The sequence below is a fragment of the Chamaea fasciata genome, unplaced genomic scaffold (genome assembly GCF_029207755.1).
Source record: "Chamaea fasciata isolate MVZ Bird 193981 ecotype frontalis unplaced genomic scaffold, bChaFas1.0.hap1 SCAF_3, whole genome shotgun sequence".
Lineage (NCBI taxonomy): Eukaryota > Metazoa > Chordata > Aves > Passeriformes > Sylviidae > Chamaea > Chamaea fasciata.
The window spans coordinates 60,649,702-60,671,084 of NW_027094088.1; the positions used below are offsets into that span (position 1 = coordinate 60,649,702).

The 21,383-nt window shown below is 37.9% G+C and overlaps 1 protein-coding gene across 5 annotated transcripts in view; it reads left to right on the forward strand.

The window, feature by feature from the left end:
- The window catches only part of PTPRK (protein tyrosine phosphatase receptor type K), a 381,996-nt gene that overhangs the window by 165,960 nt on the left and 194,653 nt on the right, over nucleotides 1-21,383 (forward strand). For all 5 annotated transcript variants that reach the window (XM_066179209.1, XM_066179211.1, XM_066179210.1 and 2 more), the window contains exons 4-6: nucleotides 4,527-4,608; nucleotides 6,427-6,542; nucleotides 20,451-20,625. In XM_066179209.1, the coding sequence (XP_066035306.1) occupies nucleotides 4,527-4,608; nucleotides 6,427-6,542; nucleotides 20,451-20,625 (373 nt within the window). The remainder of the gene's footprint in view (nucleotides 1-4,526; nucleotides 4,609-6,426; nucleotides 6,543-20,450; nucleotides 20,626-21,383) is intronic.

Here is a 21,383-nt window from a genome sequence, read left to right on the forward strand (position 1 = left end):
CCTCTCTCTAATTGTATATATTTGAGCCTAGCAGGAAAAATTGTCAATGAAACACATTTCTGTTACATTTAGTTACAACATTTCTGTTGTAACTAAACCTTTTAATATTCACTTTTATCTGAGGCATTGCTTTCTGTATATGATGATGTGGCAGGACCGCTGTCAAAACTGGGAGATTGTGCCTCCTTCACTACCATGACTGGTTAAAACTAGTCAAGTGGAGAAAGGACAAGTCTCCAAATTGTGCTGAAAACACTGTTCTTGGTGGTGGTGCATTGCTTACAAGAAAACAGCTTTTACAAAACCTGTGAAGAATTGTATTCCTAAGGGTAGGCTTTGGGCTACAGAGTTGTTTTCCTTTTTTCCTGGCTACATTTTTTAAACTTAATTGACTAGGTATGCTTTGGAAGTGCTTATTTTGATCAGTGCGTCAAATGAGCTAATGATGATGATGCCTAAACTTTTGGATCCTGACAAGAGTTAAAAATTCAGTGAGGCCAGTCCTTAAGAAGTACATTTCTTGTATTCCTGCTAGTGCAGGCTTAGCCTTCATGATGATTACATGATGCATTGTTAGGGCTCTGAAGCAATGTGGAAGTTTAAGTATTTCTTAAGCATTAAACTTCAATAACTTCAAACATCTGTAGGAGTTTCTACTGTAAGAATTGCTAGTTTTTCCATTTCATTCAAACACTGTTGAGTATTTAGATTGGTCAAAATGTTTATTTCGGGAATGATATTAAATAAATAGTGATTGTCATCTTCTGGATTTTAGAGCTGGGATATGAAAAAGTATGTGTTATTTTCGGATGCCTAAACCAAAAGAGCTTTTATTTTTAAGTTTGTGTTTGTTTTTTTGTTGTTGGGGTTGGTTTTTTTTTTTGTTTTTTTTTTTTTTTTTTTTTTTTTTTTTCTAATTTTATTTTGTTCTTCTCATCATACACCATACATTCAGCTTGGAGCCCTTTACAAGTTGACAAGTATATAGGTAAGAGTGATGTGATTGACAGAAACTAGTTAGATTTCCAAATGTCCCTCTGCACAAATTATAGTGAAGCTAAGCTGTAATTCTATGAGATACTTCCTTAGATACAGAATTGTTTCATCATATTCATATGGGACCAGAGTGGGTGCCAAAAAACAGTGCAAACACAGAAGTTTGTAGGTAAAAGCTACATTGGAATTGCAAGGACAGTATGTAATTATGAGGTCCTGTAGAAGGACTCAAACTGTGAGTGACTGAGAAATAAAATGACAGGCACATTTTAGTGTTGATAGTGAGATATAAAAAAAACCACACTCCATAAAATCTAAATTTCACACACAGAATGATGGACTCAGTTGAAGCTTGCCGTTGCCACTGCAGCAAAATTGTGGGGTTCATAAAAACATCAGCATAGAGCCCAGTGATGGTCAAAAAAAGCAAATGAAGTGTTAAGAATGGTTTAAAAAGTTCAGTATAAATTAGGTAATGGTATTAAGCTGTTGAATAAATTATGACTCACCCATTTTTTGATTACTGTGTGCCAGATCTGCCCTCGTTATCTTCAAAGAATATAGTGCTGTTAGAGAGAGCTTTAGAGAGAAGGATGAGCATAATCAGAGAAAAGGGAATGGCTTTTATATGAGATTGGCTGAACAATCTGGGACTCTTCAAATTTGAGACAAAATTACTTTTACATCTATACTTAGGATATATACTGGAGGTTTACAAAGTTGTGAATAATATAAAAGGTTGACTGGGATCAATTTGTCACTGATTTGGGTCATTAAAGGAAGTCTGGTATAAACCATACAAATGGAAACGTCTTAATGCTGTCAATAGTAAACCCATGGATTTTTCCAAATGACACTGTGTTCACTAAAATCTTGCATGGTTTTAGGGAGAAAATGGCCCAGTATATGGATAAGAAATACATTAGCAATGGCTAAACACATAGGAGTGCATCCAGTTCAGAAGTTACTGTGGCACTGGATCTTCGTTTGTATCTGAATGAAGGTTCTTCATGCACAAGGATGTGCCATTCTATTTGGAGAAGGAAACAACTATTTGTGTATCATCTTGGAACTGTGTAGAAAATTCTGGGATGAAGTCTGATTCCCTTGAGTAGCATTTGAATTACCTGAAATATTCAGCACTTCCCATTCTCATTCATTGTATCTGTTCTGATACAAATAAGGCAGGATAGCTGTCTCCATAACCCTGCTCTGTGCCAGCCCAATTCATCCCCTGGAAACAGTTTCTCTCTCCCCTCCATTAAAGAAAGTGAGCATCTCTCAGAAGTGAACTGTATGGGCATGCAATTAAATTGTAATAAGTGGAAGGACATTTATGGTTGCACAGATAACTTATGTTTTCTGGCTAGAGTGATAGTCTGAATCATTTTTCAGCTAAAACAAAAGTGTGGAAGCCATTCTTTCTAGAGCTCTAAACTGAACAGCAGTGCAGATGAAGTGCAGGATTCACTCCCAAAGACTTGTATCTTATTAGGATAAGCCTCCTCTGGTGAAAGCAATGGCTGAACAGTCAGTTTTTTCTCAAGCAGTTTGTGTATTTTGGGAGAAGAACTACTTGACTGACTCGTCAGCATTTTGAACGGCTGTTTTCACCTATTTATGCTATTCCCTTTTTCCATTTCCTATTTTAAATGTGAACAGATGTTATCAAATTAAAGCCTGATAATATTTTTTTTTAACTGAGATGCAGGTTTTGCTATATTGTATCTATATTTATGAATGTTTCATAGTAGCATTTGAACCAATTATATATAAAAATTATACTATATGTATGAAATCTCAGCTCTCTAATATCTGTCTTTTCAATCACTGTATTTTTCTTTTGCTTACCCTGTAAACCTTATCCCTTATAACTTTTCATAGACTTCTTGCCTTTCCATGTTTCTCCATGTTTACTGGGTTGCTTTTGTTTTTGTTTTTTTTTTTTTTTTTTTTTGCTGTTTTATTGTGATTTTTCTTCTTCTCGTGGATCTCCATGTCTTTATCTTTCTATTTTCTGTGTATTTCTCCTTTTCTGATAACTTCCTACTCCTGCTGGGTGAAGATTACTAGAATTAATCTGGCAGACGTGAAAAAAACTGAAGTAAATCAATTCCCAGCAGTATCCCAAGAAAGGTAGCTTTCTCTCCTCTGACTCCCAGTGTAAGAAGGTATCAACACACAGGGGAAGGACGCACTTATATAGGCAGAGCTTTCCTGAAATTTGGATCTAAGTTATTTCCAAGGGAATTCATAACAACGCAGTTAGAGTGAGGTGCAAATTTAGTTCAGTTCTTAGCATTGGTGCTCAAATTTCTTAACTAGACTTCGAGAAACAATGTACCTTCGGAGTTTGTTTATGTTATAGAACTGTATTGTGTTGTAAAGAAACCAGTCTGTCAGATGTACTTTAAATATGTTTATTTCTTACTGAGTTGTCTTCTATACCATGCAACCATTTAAATAAAAAAAAGATGAAAATCCAGATTATTAAAGAATGAAAGATATTTATATTGATGTTCATTGCTGGGAACAAGTGCCAGCTCTCTGAAAGTGCCTGAAGAGTGGGTAGACGTTGTCAAGCAATGCTCTGGTCAGAAATGTCAATGTGCAAGACACACAGTGAAAGCAGGACTCACAGACTCTAAATTAACCTCCACCACACTGTTGTTGGTCAAGGCAGGAGGAGGAGGCAGAGAATGAAGTGGGTTTTGTAACTGAATTCCATTTGGGTGCAAATAAAATTAGAAGGGGAAAAAAAAAAAAAGAAATTGGCTGGAAGTGTGGTCTTAGCAAGAATGTCTGGAGAAACTGAAGAAGGATTGTAGTCCGGTGCTATCAAAATATACATTCCCTACAGGCATCCTCTTTCTGCAGTCAAAGCACAATTTCAGGATCTCTCTGAACCACCACCAAGCAATTCTTTGCTGTTAACTGCCCATTTGGGGTGATTCAAGACAATGGATATGAAGACAGGCGCTTCTTTTCCTTCATGCATAGGAATTTCCTCATTGCCTTGAAAGAAGGAAGAATGAAGTGAATGGCTACTGCATAAATCTCACGCTACAACTGTTCTTTTTGTTGCCACTGGGGAGTGCTGCACTAATTCTGTGTTTTCCTGTGCAACTGTGCTGCGGAAGGTTACAGGAGACTATATTGTGACCCCCAGGAAGAATACAAATTTTGTTAAAATTGGTTGATCACTTGTGTGCTGTGATGCCTCACCTGTCTGAAAGTAATGGCATATTTTTTCAGAATTGAATCATGTTTGCACATTTAGCTGAGATAAAACAGTATACAGTTAAACATGTTTTTTCTGGTGTGCTATGAGCAGCAAATCCAAAGCAAGCCATGTATATGAATGGTATGGAACTGCACCACACTGAGTAATAAATATTCCATTCAGTTGTCAAACCTTGTAGGAACTTCAACTAAATGAAAAAGGCAATGTGTCTTATATCTACATGCTTGCCACCGGGGGAATTCTGTAGAAATGAGTGTTGTAAACATTTTTTCTTTCATTTTGACAGGTAATATTTGAAGCTGAAGTCTCAGATGGAAGAAATGGCTACATTGCCATTGATGACATCCAGGTCCTGAGTTACCCTTGTGGTAAGTAATGATTAAGAGCTGCATTTTTCTCTGTCTTTTCAGGACATATTTGGTATTGCTGTGGACTGCTCAGTTTTCATCACTTGATCACTGATATTCTTTGTTCTTTCAATAGTATTTTTGTTGCAGCTTCCAGGAAGAAATGTGATTGCAATAGTGATTTACCTGGGTGAAATCTTTTTCTGCCAGAAGTAAATTATACAGGGATAAAACAAAATGGGCATTCTTCAATGTCTTTTTAGTCATACGCAGTTGGTGTGCATAATCAAAATGGATTTTAATGTTAATGTGTATACTCACTGATTAAAGAAAACTGAATTGGCAGATGCTTGTAGGAGGTTTATCATATTTCATACCCCTGTTCTTTTTTCTCTTTTTTTTTTCCTAAACAGACAAAATAGATTAAAAAAGAAAAAAGGGCTTCTGGCTATTGAACTACTGAGGGATTGCATTTTGTTTATTTTTTTGTGGACGGACTTCAGGAATTTATGTTTGCCTTTCCCTGCTAATCCTGGGGAATAATTGCACACATGCAAACACAAGTTTTGACAATGAAAATGTTCTACTAATAAAAGATTATGAGGAAGAAATTGTTCCTGTGCGTTTCAGACACTTTTTATCAAAAATTTTTGGCAATTTCTTTCTGTTTAACTCTTCTTATCTTCCCCTAGACATGCCCTCTCTAAAATATTATTTCATTCTAATGTACCACATGGCTGATAATTTAATTATGTTCTGAAATGACCAGGACATAGCAAATCCTGCTCCAACTTTGCAAAAATGACGCCAAATAATAATGTTCCAATGGCAACGTCACATCTTGTTTTCTTCTGCCTCAAACCTTTTTAAACCGTAGCTCTCAGGAGCTACCAAGCTTACGAGGTATTTGAGTGAGTTGCCTTTTTAATATTTCAGCCAGCCCAGCTATCTCATGTCTGTACTCAGCAAAGCTCTGCTTGGATTCAGTATCTGGCTTTCATATTTATTTTCTTCTTCTTCTATTTGTTTTGTTTTGAAGTGCCAAAACAAAAGGCACTTGGGTACAGTCATCCTAGCACATTATCAGTATGTTACGGTATTCAGACAAGCTCTTTTTGTTACTGATGTTTAAACCCTGTTTGTTCCAATTTAATGTTTTTTCCTGTGCATCATGTTTTTTTAGTAAGCACAAAGAAAGAACAGTTCAGCTACTGTTTGCTTTAGTCATCCTTGAGAAAAGGGTGTGTGAGCTGTGTAATGTGCCCATTCCTCAAATGTTTCTGTTGGCTTTTGTAGGTCTAGTAAATCCTTCAGGTGGTTGTGCTGCTGAGATTTCCTACGGCCTTTCTCAGTGTGGGGAATAGATTTGTCAGCTCCTGAAATGCTATATTCAATGCCACAAATGATTTCATTTTCCAAAATAAGAGCTCTGAATTGCATTGCAAATAACATGAACAGTATCTATTTGCTTGAGCAGTATGCTGCTAATTAGGTTTTTCTCAGTGTGATGGATTTCGTACAGTCAGAAGTCTTTGGGATAATTCTTGTTGAGTGCAGCTAACATTTTGGCACCTGATCTACTTCCTTTGGCTTCTCTTTTAAAAAGACTTTATTATAACACATGTATAACATAAAGTTAGTAGAATCACCAGGGGAGAAGGGAAAGGACTGAAGGCACTCCTCGAATACAGATGAGACAAATAATTTTCTCTCTTCTGTTTCGTTTTTGGCCAAAGATTGTTAAACGTGGAGGTTGATTGAGGGAGGTAATAATGTTTCTGGCATCTTTATTTTTTTGTAATGACTTTTATTTGTAATTTTTGTTTTCCCCCTCTACAGATAAATCTCCACACTTTTTGAGGCTGGGGGATGTAGAGGTCAATGCAGGGCAGAATGCTACATTTCAGTGCATTGCTACAGGGAGAGATGCAGTGAATAACAAGTTATGGCTCCAGGTAAGGCTAACTCATGCAAGTCTATTTGGCTAGAGGACAAGCTGTTTTCTTGGATATGAAATGTTTAAAATTCGAAGCCTTTTATTCTTCTGCATGTAAAATATGTTGTTTAAATGGAATTTTATGTCTGTTCAATGGAGAAACTTGTCATCAGTTTTGCATTGTTGTAAAGGTTGGATTAAAAATAAGAACTTGTGTGGATGCTGGGATAAGGTTGGCCCTTAAAGGCATTGTGTGCCTTCTTTCATTGTAAATCAACTCCTTTGTTTCAAAATTTATTATTATTAAATGCAGATAATTGGCATTTGGGGTCTAGTAATACACAGATGTAACAGAGCTGTCATGAATTTTGGGGATTTTATAATCACGTAAATTGCCCATCCAAGCAGGTGGCTGGAGGGATGTGGCTGTATTTCTGTGTGCATATCAGTTTTACTCAGTAGCATATTAATTGGAACAGCCTAAAAGTTATGCCACACATCCTTTTTCTCTGTCTTCAGAATAGAAAGAACTTTAACTTTTACCTGTGTGTAATTTGGAATAGTATGTATGTCAGAATTTAAAAGACGACTATAACCAGAATATAACCCTTCTTACTATGAAAACAGAGAAAGGAAATGAACACCACCATCCCTCCAAAACACCTAGTCTCCTCTGTATTACAGTGATGGGGTGCTTATGTTTAAGACCATTGGCTGAGTAGAATGATGGCAAAGTTTCCAGTTACTCTTAAAAAAATTAAATTTTACCACTTAAAAAGGATTAAAAAATCACTTTAGTGGTACATGTACGACTTACGTGCATTCTTTTGTTTGTGTGTAAACCTTAAGCACCAACATACCTCTAAAATGGTTTCTAAATATGTCCTCTAAAACTTTATTTTGATATAATGTGTATTTCTGTTTATTTTCAGAACAAAAACCTATGTAATTTTTGGGAAACATACTTTTAAATTATCTGTAGTCAGAACTTTAAAATATGTATTTTTGGTCAAATGTATTTTGAAGTGAACTAGAATCAGTTTTTTCAGTCTGATTTCTGTTTTAATAGTGGAGATGACAAACCTTGGCTAACTGTTGCATATTGGCATGTGACAAGCTTGAAATTTTAAAGAGATTTTTTTAAAAAGATGGTGAAAAAATCCGATATGCAAAATGTATTATTAGGCAAATATGTTGAAACATTAAAAAGGAACACAAGCAGTAGCTGCATTGCATTTAGTGAAAAGGTATCACAGCAGTAGGAATGATTTGTACTCCATGTCTTTGAGCAGTAATTGTTTAAATTGAGTAAACATGTAATGCATTCATTCAGAAAAAGCAGCTTGATTTCAGAGACTTGCCAAATAGAGCACACACAGTACAAAAAATGAAACTGGCCTGGGTTTTGCTATATCTAAGGCAAGACAATAGCACTAGGAGCATTCCAGCAAACCTGTGAAGCACCACTTTCAGTTGATTGTGGGTCAGAAAGACCCAGTAGAGACAGCCAGCTGGAAATCTTCCCTATCACTCCCTCCTTGGAGTCAGATAACTCTGACAGATTATCCTTTCTAACTTTCACTCCCTAGAGAAGCCCAGCTAGCAGACAGATCAACTTAGAAAACATATGTTTTGTCCCTCCATATGCTTCATGGATAGTTTATATTTTTTTTGTGTGTGTGTGTGGATGTGAATCACAGATGTGATAATTGCTCAAAGTGTGATTGATGAAGTATTTTGGAGGTTATAACTCTGCTTGCCTGGGCATGTGAAGTGCCCTGATACTCTTGAAGATGCCTTGATACTTCTGATCTCTTTCTTGTTCTCCTATAAATAGTATTGAATTTTCACCAATTTAAGGGTGACTTTTTTTTCACTCACCAGTCCACCTCACAATCCTACTTGCCCAATATAAGTGTGACTTGGCAACCTTCTCTATATGGATAATTTTCCTTAGATTGCACTCAAAGCTACTGTTGTTGTGCATAGCTAATAGTGAATTTACTCCTTATCCTTAAAAACTGATGTGGATATGTACGGGCCTCATGAAACATTGCTGTGTAACTTGCATAGGATTTGCTTTAACCTTTGACCAAACTCAAGATTCATGAAGCCCGAATAGCCTGAAAGGAAGAACTGGCAGATCAAATCAAATGCCTAAGTAATTGTTTTTGAGAGCCTTGAGCTGAAACATTCCAAGAATGCATTTTTCTCATAACAAGAAAGGCCATTATAAAAAAAAAAGATGAAGTGCAAAAATGAAAAATAACTGGACGATGGTGGGGAAGAAGACATTGCCAAGCACATAGTTTTAGAGAAAATAGCTTTTGGTTATGTCCTTATTGAAAGAGGAAAAACTATTTCCTGGAGGAGGAAAAAAAAAAGGAAAAAAAAAAAACAGCTAGGAATTTTCCATTAAAACGCATTCTTTGATAAGGAAAAGTTCAAGGAGCAATCTGGGACATCAGGCTTTTCTGCATCTGAGGAGATCTAAGATTGCGTTTGCATTGAAGTAGTAAATACGTGCAGGCAGAGATTTTGTTGAAGACTCTACCAGTGTTCTCTGGCTCTTGCATTCTTCTGTTTTGAGAAGAATTAAAGTAAATTCAGCAGCACGTGAAAAGAAAATAGCAGCCACCCTGCTCTGTGTTGAAAGTCCTGCAGTCCCATGGCTGCTTCAGCCAGGCTCGCTCTTAGCTGTTATGGTCTCAGCTTCACCCTCTTGATCCCTCTCTGCATTGATCTGGAGCTTTTGCAGCTCTTCAGTAAGTCAGTTCAGGAAAGTGATCTGACTGAAAAAGATTTTGACTCCAATTGGATTTTTGTTTTTGAGGGGAGACGGGTTGGGGAGGACTGTTTGCACTGTTGTGGGGTTTTTTGTTTGGGTTTTGTTGATTTGTTCATGTTTTTTCTGTTTTTGTGGTCTTGTTTTCTTTTAATTTTTTTGCTTGGTCTTTTTTTGGGAGGGATTTTTTGTGTGTGTTTTTTCCACAGCTTGATTCATGTCTAAATTACCCATACAAATAATGCCAGCAGGTGGAAAAAGAGTAGGGTGTTTCATTAGAAGCAGGGAAGAGGGAAAGACTGTAACCACATGATATAAAAGTGGGAATTATGGTAGTGTGTCTCCTTGTAGACCTATGTAATCTTCAATTTTGTTTTAGTTTTTGGGCCGTGATATACTAGATATTCTCTCTGCAAGTACATTTCCATGCTTATGTTTTTCCCAGTGTATATATAATTAAGTGCACATAGCTTTATGTGCCTAAAAATAAAAATGGATAAAAATAGGCACAGCATTTCAATACACTGTTTACTGCTGTAATGACAGTATTTTCATCAACACCATTTTCTATAAATGTATGTCTGTAAACATTTCACACAAATAGGGATTAACATTGAATTGAACTTCTCCTGACTTTCATGGCTGCAGATTCTACTCTTGTTTGTTTGTTTTTGGATTGTATCTGGTCTCTCCTCCTCTTTAATATCCCTTGCCTGCCACCTCTGTAGTTTACAGCCTCAGTGGACCAATGTTTGGGACAGTAAAACTCTGTCATTGAAAGATCAGCAGTAAAGATAACAGAAGTTTTCAAAAGTTGAGGCTGCATTAATACAGAACAAATATTTGCACAGATAAAGAGATTTAACTGGTTGAACAAGATCATCTGAAACACACCTTTGTGACAGTGTGAATAGTAGGTGTGGGAGCAAGGCAGAAATGCAGCTCAGATTCTTTTGTTCTGCACCTTTTCAACCTGATCTGCCATCAAATCTTTTACTGTTGTGAGCTGAAGGATTATCTTTATGACCTGCAATTATTAGCAAATTCTAAAAGGCTTTCAAAGTCCTTAGCTATTGTTTAAATGTTAAACAACATTGATGCTGTTTCTGAAGTACATTCAGTCCTTCACAGTGCTTAGTACCTTTTTTACTTGTCATTCCCTTCAGGATGTAATGCTGGGGGGCTTTTTTTCTCAGTATTTTCCAACTTCTCTTAAAATTTCCGTGGTAGTATGTTACACGCCAACAACTGTAGTTTGGTCTTACTGCTCACACTGAAGGTGTTGGGTTGTGTGACAGGAATCCCTAAACCCAAGGTTGTAACCTAGGTTTTCCACCTGTTATGCTTTGGTATGCTCTGATTTGTAAGCTTTAGGAATTAACAGAATTTCTTGCTGAAAACTGCTTTCTTGTAGGAGGTGAACATAAGTGTGTCTGTAGTCTTAAATAAATGAATATGGTGAGTATAGATAGATATACTAATTAATTGATTTTTGCCCACTGATTTGCTAATTTTCTTTCTTTCTAAAGCCTATGAATTTTCTTTCTTTGAAAAGACGCTTCAAGTATAAGGATTTTTTCTTTTATTAACATTTGATGCACCTTGCTGCTTTGTGCACATTGATTTGCTAAATTAGTGTAAGAAGGACCCCTGTTTCATTCTATTTATTTCCCTGTGAAATATCATGCATTCCACTGAAGTTGTGTCAGTAAATAAGCTTGCAAACAAGTCGCTTCTGCATGGTAAGCCTGTGCTCAGAATGGATATGTTATGTATTAAATTTTTGTAAGAATAGTGCACACAGGGCATTCTAAACGTGAAAATGCAAGAGTGGGATGGGGGCTCTGATTGCTTATTTCTTTTGACGATTTCTGTTTGAAGAAAGCTTCATTTCTTTGCTAAGATAGTAGAGGAATAGAATTGACTGGGTAGATTAAGTTACATTTGGGTACACCAAGACTCCAGAAAGCAGTGTATTGTCCAGCATTTGTTTTGGCAATCTAATTGGGATATCAGAGCAATAGGGGTTTTTGCATAATCAGGCTGTGTTTAACAGCTTCCTGAGCTGGGAACAATTGTGGGTCCCAGAAGCCCAATACGATTTTCAGTGTCTTATCGATGTCCGGTTTAGCTGGACACTCGTACAGTGCGGCGTGTAGAGCTTTTTGCTAGAACATCTGTTAAACCATATGTCTTGGCACCTGGTTCAGATGGTGATAACTGCAGCACTAATGAGTCCATCCATCATTGCTGAGCTTTGCATTAACATAGCATTGGATTAGGGAAAGCGGCTTGCTCTGGCTTTGCAGTCAGATGTGCTTTGCCACGGTCTGCGGTGATACCGTTTGCCTTGGCGAATCTGAAATTCAAAGGGGCGCCGGCTGCACGCATTTAAAGGTTTAATATGCGCCTTGTAATCCTGGGCAGATTTGCCATCTGAGCGGTGGCGAGCGGGCCAATCTGTCAGCAATAGCTGTGGGTGCTGGCTAACCGCCCTCCTCTTGGGCTGCCAAGGCTGGCGCCACTGCCCTGCGCTCACCCGTAGAGAGGCTCGTCAGCGTTAATACGGTCTGATGCAGCCCTTCTCTCTGCCAGAGGAGAGTGTCTTTCCTCGTGGAATAACAGATAATTAAAGCAATTGCCTGAGAGTAATAATTGAAAAAGTGAAATTAAACAGCATTATGGAAAATAAAATGCAAATTACTGTAAAAACAATGGAGTCGGGCTGACCTCCCAGCGGTACCAACTGTTACAGGAGGATGAGCAAGCGTCTGTTCGGGCTCGAACAACTGGCTTCATCCCACCCCCTTTGTAGAGGAAGCTGCCATAATCCTCAATGCCCTGTCCACCAGCATCTTGGGTTTTGGTGCTGATTGCCACAGAATGGGGTGTGATATTTAGCATTCATTTTTCTTGCTAGGTACTGCATATATGCGCTCTTTAACAAGTTTTTGGACTGGGCACATGCAGATGGTATCCTGTGATGATGCATTGCGCACGAATAGCACAGTATTCCAGGAATTTAGATTAGAAAGGCTATAGAAGAATTCATGCCTCTGGCAAAGTGTTGAGGGACAAAACGTTGACTATTTTGTTTTGCTTTGTGGAAGGGCTATTTCCTCTCAAAGGACAGAAGTTATGCAACAGAAGTCCTTTCCTCCTGCTGTTCCTAGGTGAAGACATGGATTAGTATTCAGTGGGAAGTTTGGAATGTGGGCTGTGGGCCTCTGGGGGAAACCATTTGGCCTAACCTAACAGTGGATGCTGGGAGGCTCTCTTTTGGTCTCAGAAAAAATGCATTTCTGATAGGGGAGTCTTGTCCAATTTAACTTTTGTTTTACATTGTATGTTGCTTTCTATGAGTTTTCTAATGTAACTTTGCCTTCTGAGGTACCATTGCATTTTGGTAGAGTTAATTAATTGGTTAAGATACCCTTTCTTTAGTTTGATACTAAAACATTTGCTGTTACAGTGCACCTGCCTATTCACCATGTTCATTACACTGGAAGAATGTTTTTTGTTGGTTTGCACAAATTTTATGATCCCTGAGTGTTAAGGAGAGCTGAGTATACTCTGAATGTTAGAAAAGCTTTGTTATTTTGCTTTTTTATTCAGTACTGCCTCAAGAGAGTTCAGAGAAGATGCCTTGCTAGCATCCGCAGGGTTTCAGCCGTGGAATAGTGATGGAGACTTTTGATCCCCTTTTTGGTTTTGGTCAACTGTCAAATTTGATGCTTTTTGGTGTTGAACAGGAATAAGTCAGTCAGGCCTGCTTGCCCTAAGGAGGAGTGGGAGCTGTGATGTTGTGTGGAGGCTGTGGGAAGAGAGGCGGCCTATGGCTCTGGTTTCGCTCTTCTCCCTGGATGGCAGTGGGTGAGCCTCTGCGGAGACAGAAGACTTTTTTGGATTATCATCATCATCTGCCTAAAGCAAGTACTAATTTGCACAGCAAACTGGGCTGTTCGTGCCAAACCTTCTTTCCTCAGACAGTAAAATCCCACTCAAGTCTACATCATCTTACCTTTATCTTGATTACTGACAGTGACAAAGCAGGATATAAGTTCTTTTCTTTTTGTTGTGCTTGAGGCTTGGGAAGAAACCTCACTTTCCTAATTTGTTTCACATTGCTTGCTTTTACTTACAGAAAGGGTGTTTTTGAAAGAAAGTATAGGGAGGCACAGAGGACTCTTTTGCAATGACTTGTCTGTTCTACCTTCACTTTCACCTCATCATATTTATGGTCTGTGATAGACAATGTGGTTTCCCAAACCTTCTTTTTTTTTTCAAAGTTGTATGAAAAGCTGCCTTGAAGTGATCTATTTGGCTCCTTGTAAATTACTTGACTTGTAGTTTATTCTGTATCACACACTCCTGACTCAGACATGGTTTTAAAGAATATTCAACCCATGAAAATTACAGTATTCGTAACTTGTTTGTTCCACAAAGGTTTTTCTTTCTTCTGTTTTTTTCCCCACTCTATTCATCTTTAATGCTGTCTATATCATTTAACCCTGAATGAACCATTCTCCCTCTCTCCTGCCTTAATTTATCAGCTTCATGGATAAATATGGCAGTTTCCCCTAGATGCCCGGTCATCCTAGGTTTCAAGAACATGAAATACTGTAATCCTCCTGGTCTTAATTTAATTCTGCCCCAGTTAGCTAAGTCCTCTGGTCTGCATAGCTACCAGTCATTTAGTTTACACAGCAGCCTTTGGAGTTGCTGTCCCTCTAGGGACTTCTCTGGGGTCCTGGCTGAAGCCTTTGATGCTGGGGACTGTGCTGCTGATTGTGGCCTCAGTGGTGGCTCCTTCCCCTCCTGCCATTTTGTACATTCCAGCTACAACAGCTGCAGTGGAAGTTTGGTCCTTCTGTGTAGTCCTAGTAGTCACCCCTCAGTCAGCCAGTGGCTGAAGCACTCATGTAAATGAGACACCTGAAATAAAGGTGATGTTTACAAAAAGATATGGTATAAGGTCCTTGGCCATACTGTTCTGTGGCTCTTTTCTGTTATCGTCTGCGTTCATGTTTTCTTCTCCCTAGAGGTGTGATGTGTGGTAGGAAGCCTAATACCCCAGGCTCTAGTTTCCTCTAATAGCTGCAGAACTTAATGAATTACAGAAGAATAAGAGCAGCTGGTAAACTTGGATGCTTTTAGGGAAGGGTAAAATTATCTGCTGAGAAATTTTTGAGGAGCTGTTGTATGGTGTGCTAGCCCTCAGTGGTGAGTTTTTGTGCAACTTTTTTCCTTCTTTGTCTTCTAGCTAAGAAGATTTTTCTTATTTTGTGCTGCAAGAATAAATACTGCAGTCCAGTGTGCACTGCTCAAGGTGATACAGACTTTAAATCACTGTGTCTGGAATCCATACTTCTGTGAATTATGTGGTTTTGGTTGCTTGTTATTTTATTTTTTTTTTTAATCAAGGACTCTGCATTCAAGAACCAAAGCTTTATTAAAAGCTCCTTTATTTTTCTAAGAAATAGACTATTTTTTTTGCATGTTCAACGTGTGTTTGATTAGGCTCAAACTAAGAGGCTTTAAAATGCTCGGAGAAAGTGAGTTGCTTTCATTTGTGTGGTGGCATGGCCAGAGACACGGTAGTATGAATTTTGCTAATTTGCCTCTGGTGGGTTTTATTATAATAAAATAAATTGGAAGTGCCACCTCTAAAGGGCCAGATGACTTTCAATTAGATTATTTCATCAGAGATTTCTTTAGTAGGAGGGTCAGTGCAGCATGATAGAAATTTGGGCTACTTCAAAGGGGACAAGTTTGAGTAACAGCAGTGCATCATACCAAGGCATTTAATGTAATCATGGATTTTTCTGTACTGCAGTGCAGCACTCAGGATAAAGCTTGGCTTGTCCCATTTTTTCATGATCTTCGGTGTATGTTTGCATGGGAAAAGCTGTGAGGTTTTTTTTCTAATAAATGAGTGCACAGTTCATTGGAAAGTAGAATCTTAAATTAGAATCTTACTCTGGTTTGCTATGCATAAAGCAGACTAGAAAGTTACAGCAAGTCCTACTAATTTCCTACTTTAAGAAATATTTAGTGCTCCCCCTTAATAATCAATCAAGCAAAAGAAATTGCTAGTTCACCTTTTATTCTAAGAAGATATGACTATTTAGGCATATTATTTAAACTATGTTTCTAATTCATAATCTGCCAGAAAAAAGAAAGATTTCTTAGTCTAAATTTTGTACTTATCAATAAAATTGGAAAAATAATCCCACTTTGTTCAGTAATTAAATCTTCTGTGGGTGGAAAAATTAAAATGTTATGTATAACTTCCCACAATAAATATATGTCATGCTTTATTATGTTCCTAGTATGTTAAGAAATTTCAAAATGCCAAGAATATATTGAGGCATTTGTGTAAAAGAAGAAAATGTAATAATAATAATAACAATAATAATAATAATAATAATAGTAATAATGTTGAAATGGTTTTAGATTTTTCTCCATTTGGAAATCTTGTCTTAAATGCTCTAAAAGAATGTGTATGTCTGTGGAAAAGTAACAGACAGATGCATATAAAGTAAAATTTAAACACTATTTGTGTTTTTTACACCCCTCACTTTTTTTTTAGGGTTTTTTTTTCTTTGTTAGTTTGTTTTGTTGAGTTTTTTAAAATACGATCTGACAGATTGTGCTTTATTGCTGGCATTTAAACTATCCACAGTCAACCCTCTTTCTTTTTTTACCCCATCAAAAAGAGACATTCTTGTTTACATAATGAGTAATCTCAGGAATGTTTTGGAACACGTTGTTTACAAATTCCCGTTTCCTCAAGGCAGTGAGAGGTTTGATGCCCTGGGCTGCTGGGGGCATCTTTCCAGCCCTTGTGCTGCTGGTAAGGTTCTGATTGCAGCTTTAGGGACTGGGTTGCTCAGACAAGCTGTGGACTTGTGCCCTGCTTACCACTTATAACCTGCCCTCTCCTCTGCTCCCAGTGGCCGTGCAGTGAATCCGATCGTGAGCTAATCCATTTGGTGATGATAATGTATGGGCAGGGAGTGTGTTTTCAGGAAGGTTTTTCGTATTCCAGTTTGGCTTTTTTTTCGTGTGAGCACAGGAGGGAAGGTGAGGAGGGATTGAGTGCAGGGCAGCTGATAGGGCACTGCTGCCAGAGTCACACTGGTGTCACTGCAGCCAAGTGTTGACATCTTCTGATCTCTGGAGGCATCCCGGCATCCAGCTGGAAGCCCGAGAAGGCAACCAGAGTTGACTGTAATTATTAGCAGTACAGTGGACTTATTTTAAGGTGTTTACAGTAAGAAAAGGCTGGGGATGTGTAAGGTTGAACTGTCCAGGCTTATAAAAATCACTGGTGTGAAAAACAGGGGTTTGGGAAATTTAGAGGGAATGTCGCTGCAGACAGGTGTCTCATTGCTATTTAAACAAAAAAAAAGCAAAACTCACCACTTTTCAATCTGAAAAGCTGAGGGAGAAAGGTTGATAAATTTTAAACTTGTGTAAGATACGCACCTAAATTCTACCAATTAAATGAGATGTTGGAGTTTAATTCTTTTCGTTCTACTCAGGTTCTAAAAGATTCACTAAAATTGCATTTCATATTTATTAAATGCTTGTTTTCTTTCATGAGGCAAAAGAGAGATATTTAAGACTAATTGTTAATTTACCTAAGATTGTTTTTAAGCTGCATAGGCTTTGCTGTTGACTTTATTTAAAATATAGATGATCTCATTTCATTGCCTGAAAAAAGTTTAATAAAATCATGCTCCTATCAAAAATAACCTTGAAGTCAGAGTGATTTATTTAAGATTGTAATTTTAAATGCCTGAAATGCCAGAATTAAGGAGGTTTTTTCACAGGCTAATATTTCTTTTCATCAAGTGTTTATATAGAGTAGTTCTTTGTGAAGCCCAGAGTTATTTTCACAAAAGAGGAGAACTGCCTAGTGGTGACCTCTCTTAAATGAGCAATTCAGGGTTATCAAATCAGACAGCAAGAGACTGGAGGAACCAAGGATCGCACAAGGTACTGCCATTACCCATTAGTATAACTCCACATTAATTTTAAATTGAATTTTTAAAACTTAATTGAGCAGCATTTTCAAGCTCTGTTCAGTGTGAGCAGGACATAAATTGAAACAGTATGTACCAGGAACCCTTAATAAGCAGAGTGCACTGCTGCCTTTCTTCCCTCTCCTTTAAAATCAGTAGTAATGCTCTGACATTAAAAAGAAGAATTTAATTAAGGGATCGTGACAGTGCCTCTGAACTCTGACTGGCTAATGGGTTACCAGTGTAAGGGATATGCGCTGAAATGAATGCAGGGTTTTTTTGTTAACATTCATTTTTAGATGAGAACTCTCTTCTGTTTGAACTTTTCATCATTTTAATGGCAGAGAAATATTCTAATGGATAATCTCTACATGAAGAAAGACTTTGAAAATGTAGTTGTGCAGCTGGATTCCCAAGAAACAAATTCTAATACAAAGAAATTAGAGCAACTGCTCCAAGCCTTGTAAGATAATATGGTAGGAAATCACTGATATAAATAAAAAAGAAAATCTGAGGTGTTGTTCTAGAACTGTAAAGCTTGTCAAATTTTATTTTAGTTAATTTCTCTAAAACTGCATTAGTATTTCATTTTAAGTAGGAGCCCAATTCACTTTTTTTCTTAACTTGAAGCAGGCAGATGAGCTTAAGTAAGCAAGTTCTGATCTTCAGAGTGTAAATTATTTTATGTAGTGTAGCTTGGATGTGCTTCTCTGTGGCAGACTAAGCATTTGGCATTCCAGTTTAAAAATTCACCTTTGGTTTATTATTGATTGCTTGGTATTTTTGAAAATCATATAGCAAGTTTGTGTTTACTGGAGGAGTTTGACTTCCTTCTATGACACATCATAGCCACCAGGACATGGGACAAGCCTGAGAAGAAGAAAGTACTGTGAGGTTTGTTTATTTTGGTTACTAGATAGGCACTAGATCCAAGGTTTTTGTTAAGTTATTATTTCTGACAGTCCAAACCTTTGGTTGATACTGGGGAGGGAGGACAAGGGTGAGGAGGGGAGGAGGGTGGGTACTGCAAGGCTTGAAAATCCTGCTTTTAAATTTAGGATTTTCTACCAAAAGAAGCCAGCTAGCTGGAGTGGAAGGTGCACTTCCCATGAAGTAATTTCACTTTTGTTTAAGCATCACCGAAATAAACTCTGAAACATCATCCCTCATTTGCTCGATATTGAAATTTAATAATTTCATTGATTCCTGAAGTTCAGTAAGTCCTTTCATGTATAGGAGTATTTGCAAGCATCAGAAAACTTCCTTAATTTTTCAAAATCAGATACCAACAGAGCTGAGGATGGAGCCTGTGTCTGTCACAGAGTGATGTGGCTGTACCACAGCTGGTCCAGTTGTCCTAGAGATCAGCATCCATTTCTTTTGCCCTGGGAACACCCTCTCAGAGACCACCCCTGTGATAACCAGGCTAGCAGTTGTTAAGAGATGATGAAAGTTTTAGGAAGAAGCAATAAGAGTACCTTTTGGAAGTGTCTTGTGTGCCATTTGGTTCTGGAAATCAGTTTTTGCTCTTGGTATCTTGTGGCTTTTTCTGGTGCAGCCCTGCAGACAGAGCTCACACCAGAGGAAATGGCAGAGAGGGTGGCTGGGTGAGGGAAACTGGATGGTGTCTTCCTGCAGTGAGAAAGTCACACAATAAACCTGCAGTTGGTAAAGGTGGTGGCATGGTCTTTGTACTGCAGTATGAGTGACTGAAATCTGCCTGCTTCGTATAAATAGAATTAATCTGTTTAAACATGTTAATAGCTAGAGTGGATGCCTGTTTCAGAGGTGATGGACCCCTGGTTAATCTACCACAAAACTAAAGTGACTATACCATGCTAAGACTATGAAGGATAGATGTAAAATGAAGGGTCTGAGTGTTGTGAAGTACTCCTGCCTGTGACAGGAGGCTGGCTGATATACACATGCAGCATTAAATCATCTCCTTTTTCTGCCTTTTGTGTTTTGCCACAGGCTTTCAGGTTATTAAATTCTGTGGCTCTGCAGTAGTGCTTTTGGTGTTAGAAAGCTTCGAGTTTAAAACCTCAATGAAGTTTCTCATTCCAGGGGTTGATTAGAGCTAAAAATGTCCACAGAGGTCATGCTTTGCTGTGTGTTGAGCAGAATGTGGTTACAAGCAAATGCTGCCATCTTTCCAGGGACTGAGCAATGCTGAGTGCTCAGAAACTGTATCCTGGTCAGGAAATAACATGCAGTTGATCCGAGGGAGAGAGAAGTGACATTGTTTGTTCTCTTTGTGCATGTTTCTGGTTGTTTTTTAACGCTGACGTTAGATGGAAGGTCTGTTTTTCAACTGAAATCAAAACTGAACGTTTAATGTGAATGGTAATAAGGAAAAAGGATCCCAGAAGAGCTCAAACTGTTTCTGTCTTACTGACCTGTCACCTGTCCCCACAGCTCCAGACAGATTAAATTTTTCAGTGATTTGTGGTAGCTATGCTTTTTTTAAGAACTCTCTAGGTTCCTTCCTTTAAATGAGGTCTGTGTTATTCCTCTTTTAGTGCCTTCCTGCCCTCTACTTTTTATTTCAGCTAGCTTTAGATGGATAGGTGGTGCTTAGTATAACAAAGCTAAAATTTTAGAGGACATTGAACTTGTACAGATAAAAGGTAGCATTAAAAAGGAAACATTGGTTGGTCGGTGAAAAAGAGCTCTTGCAGACCTTTGATATCCCTCAATGCCAGGTTTATTTAAATGCATCTTACCACACACCCAGTCAGTGTATGTGTTGTAAATCTGCTTAAAGTTGAACGAATTTTCTTAGGAGTACAGCTGCTGCTGCTGGGCTGTCCTAGGATGGTTCCAGCTATGAGGCAGTTGCAGTTGAGTATGTCATGGTCATGTTTTGCGCCAGTGCAAAATCCTGATGGTACTTTTCACTGCCAAACTTGATTTTGAAATGCTGTTGAGTACTGCTTGTTTCTTGATGGGACCCCAGTACTGAGCTCTTCTACCATGGAAATGCATGGTGGCAAGATCTGAAAGCATTTGGGTTGAGATTTTGGTTTTTGTGTCTTCTTTGTGTTATGATAATGATAAATATCTTTTATATCTCTTGAGTTAACTCTGTCTTGTTTACACTTATTTTCAGAGAAGAAATGGGGAAGATATTCCAGTTGCTCAGACTAAGAATATCAATCACAGAAGATTTGCAGCTACCTTTAAGTTGCAAGAGGTGACAAAAACTGACCAGGATTTATACCGCTGTGTAACTCAGTCTGAGAGAGGTTCTGGAGTCTCAAACTTTGCTCAACTTATTGTTCGAGGTAAAGTTTTATTTATTTTCATTTTATCCATTTAAATGCTTTTAATGCCAATGCTTTCTGCTTACACTTTTTATTTAGCCTACATGTGCCTTGATCTGAAATGATCATACAAAGATAGCCCTGTGAAACTGTCATGAGATGAAAGACTGGTTTGCAAAGCTTACAAGTGCTTTCCACAGAATGCACCTGTGTGAAAACCTGATCCCACAGTGTGTGGAATGTGCCTGCGTGCTATTATGGGAATGCTGTTTGTTGAACTTAAGGTGCAAATCAGATTCCACCTATACACAGTTACCCTTCCCTTTTAAAATCTCTTGCCTTGAGCACACTGATAGTAGAGCAAATAATACATTGTTCTGTTACCTGGGAGATGGGTAGAGAAAAAAAGAGTTGTAAACTTTCACCTATCCAAGGACTGGGAGCATTGTGGAGATGTTCTGTCGTGATTTCCAGCACAGAAGTAAAAGGAAAGAAAAGAAAACTTGCTTTTCCCACTTAAAATACTATGTCAAAAGCTTGCTTGTATGCAACTGTAGCTTGTTTGTGGTGTGATCAAGTTGGTGATTTTTTTTTTCTTTTTTTGCATTTTGTACTCTGGAAACATGTAATCTTGTCTGGCAAAGGATGTGGTTGAACATACGTCAGCTTTCACTTCCAAAATTGTGTGCTCTACAGCCTGGAATAAGCTATTGAACCACTTCTTACCTAATTAAGTTACCTCCAAAACTGCCTCTTTCATTCTTAGTTGTGATGAGGCT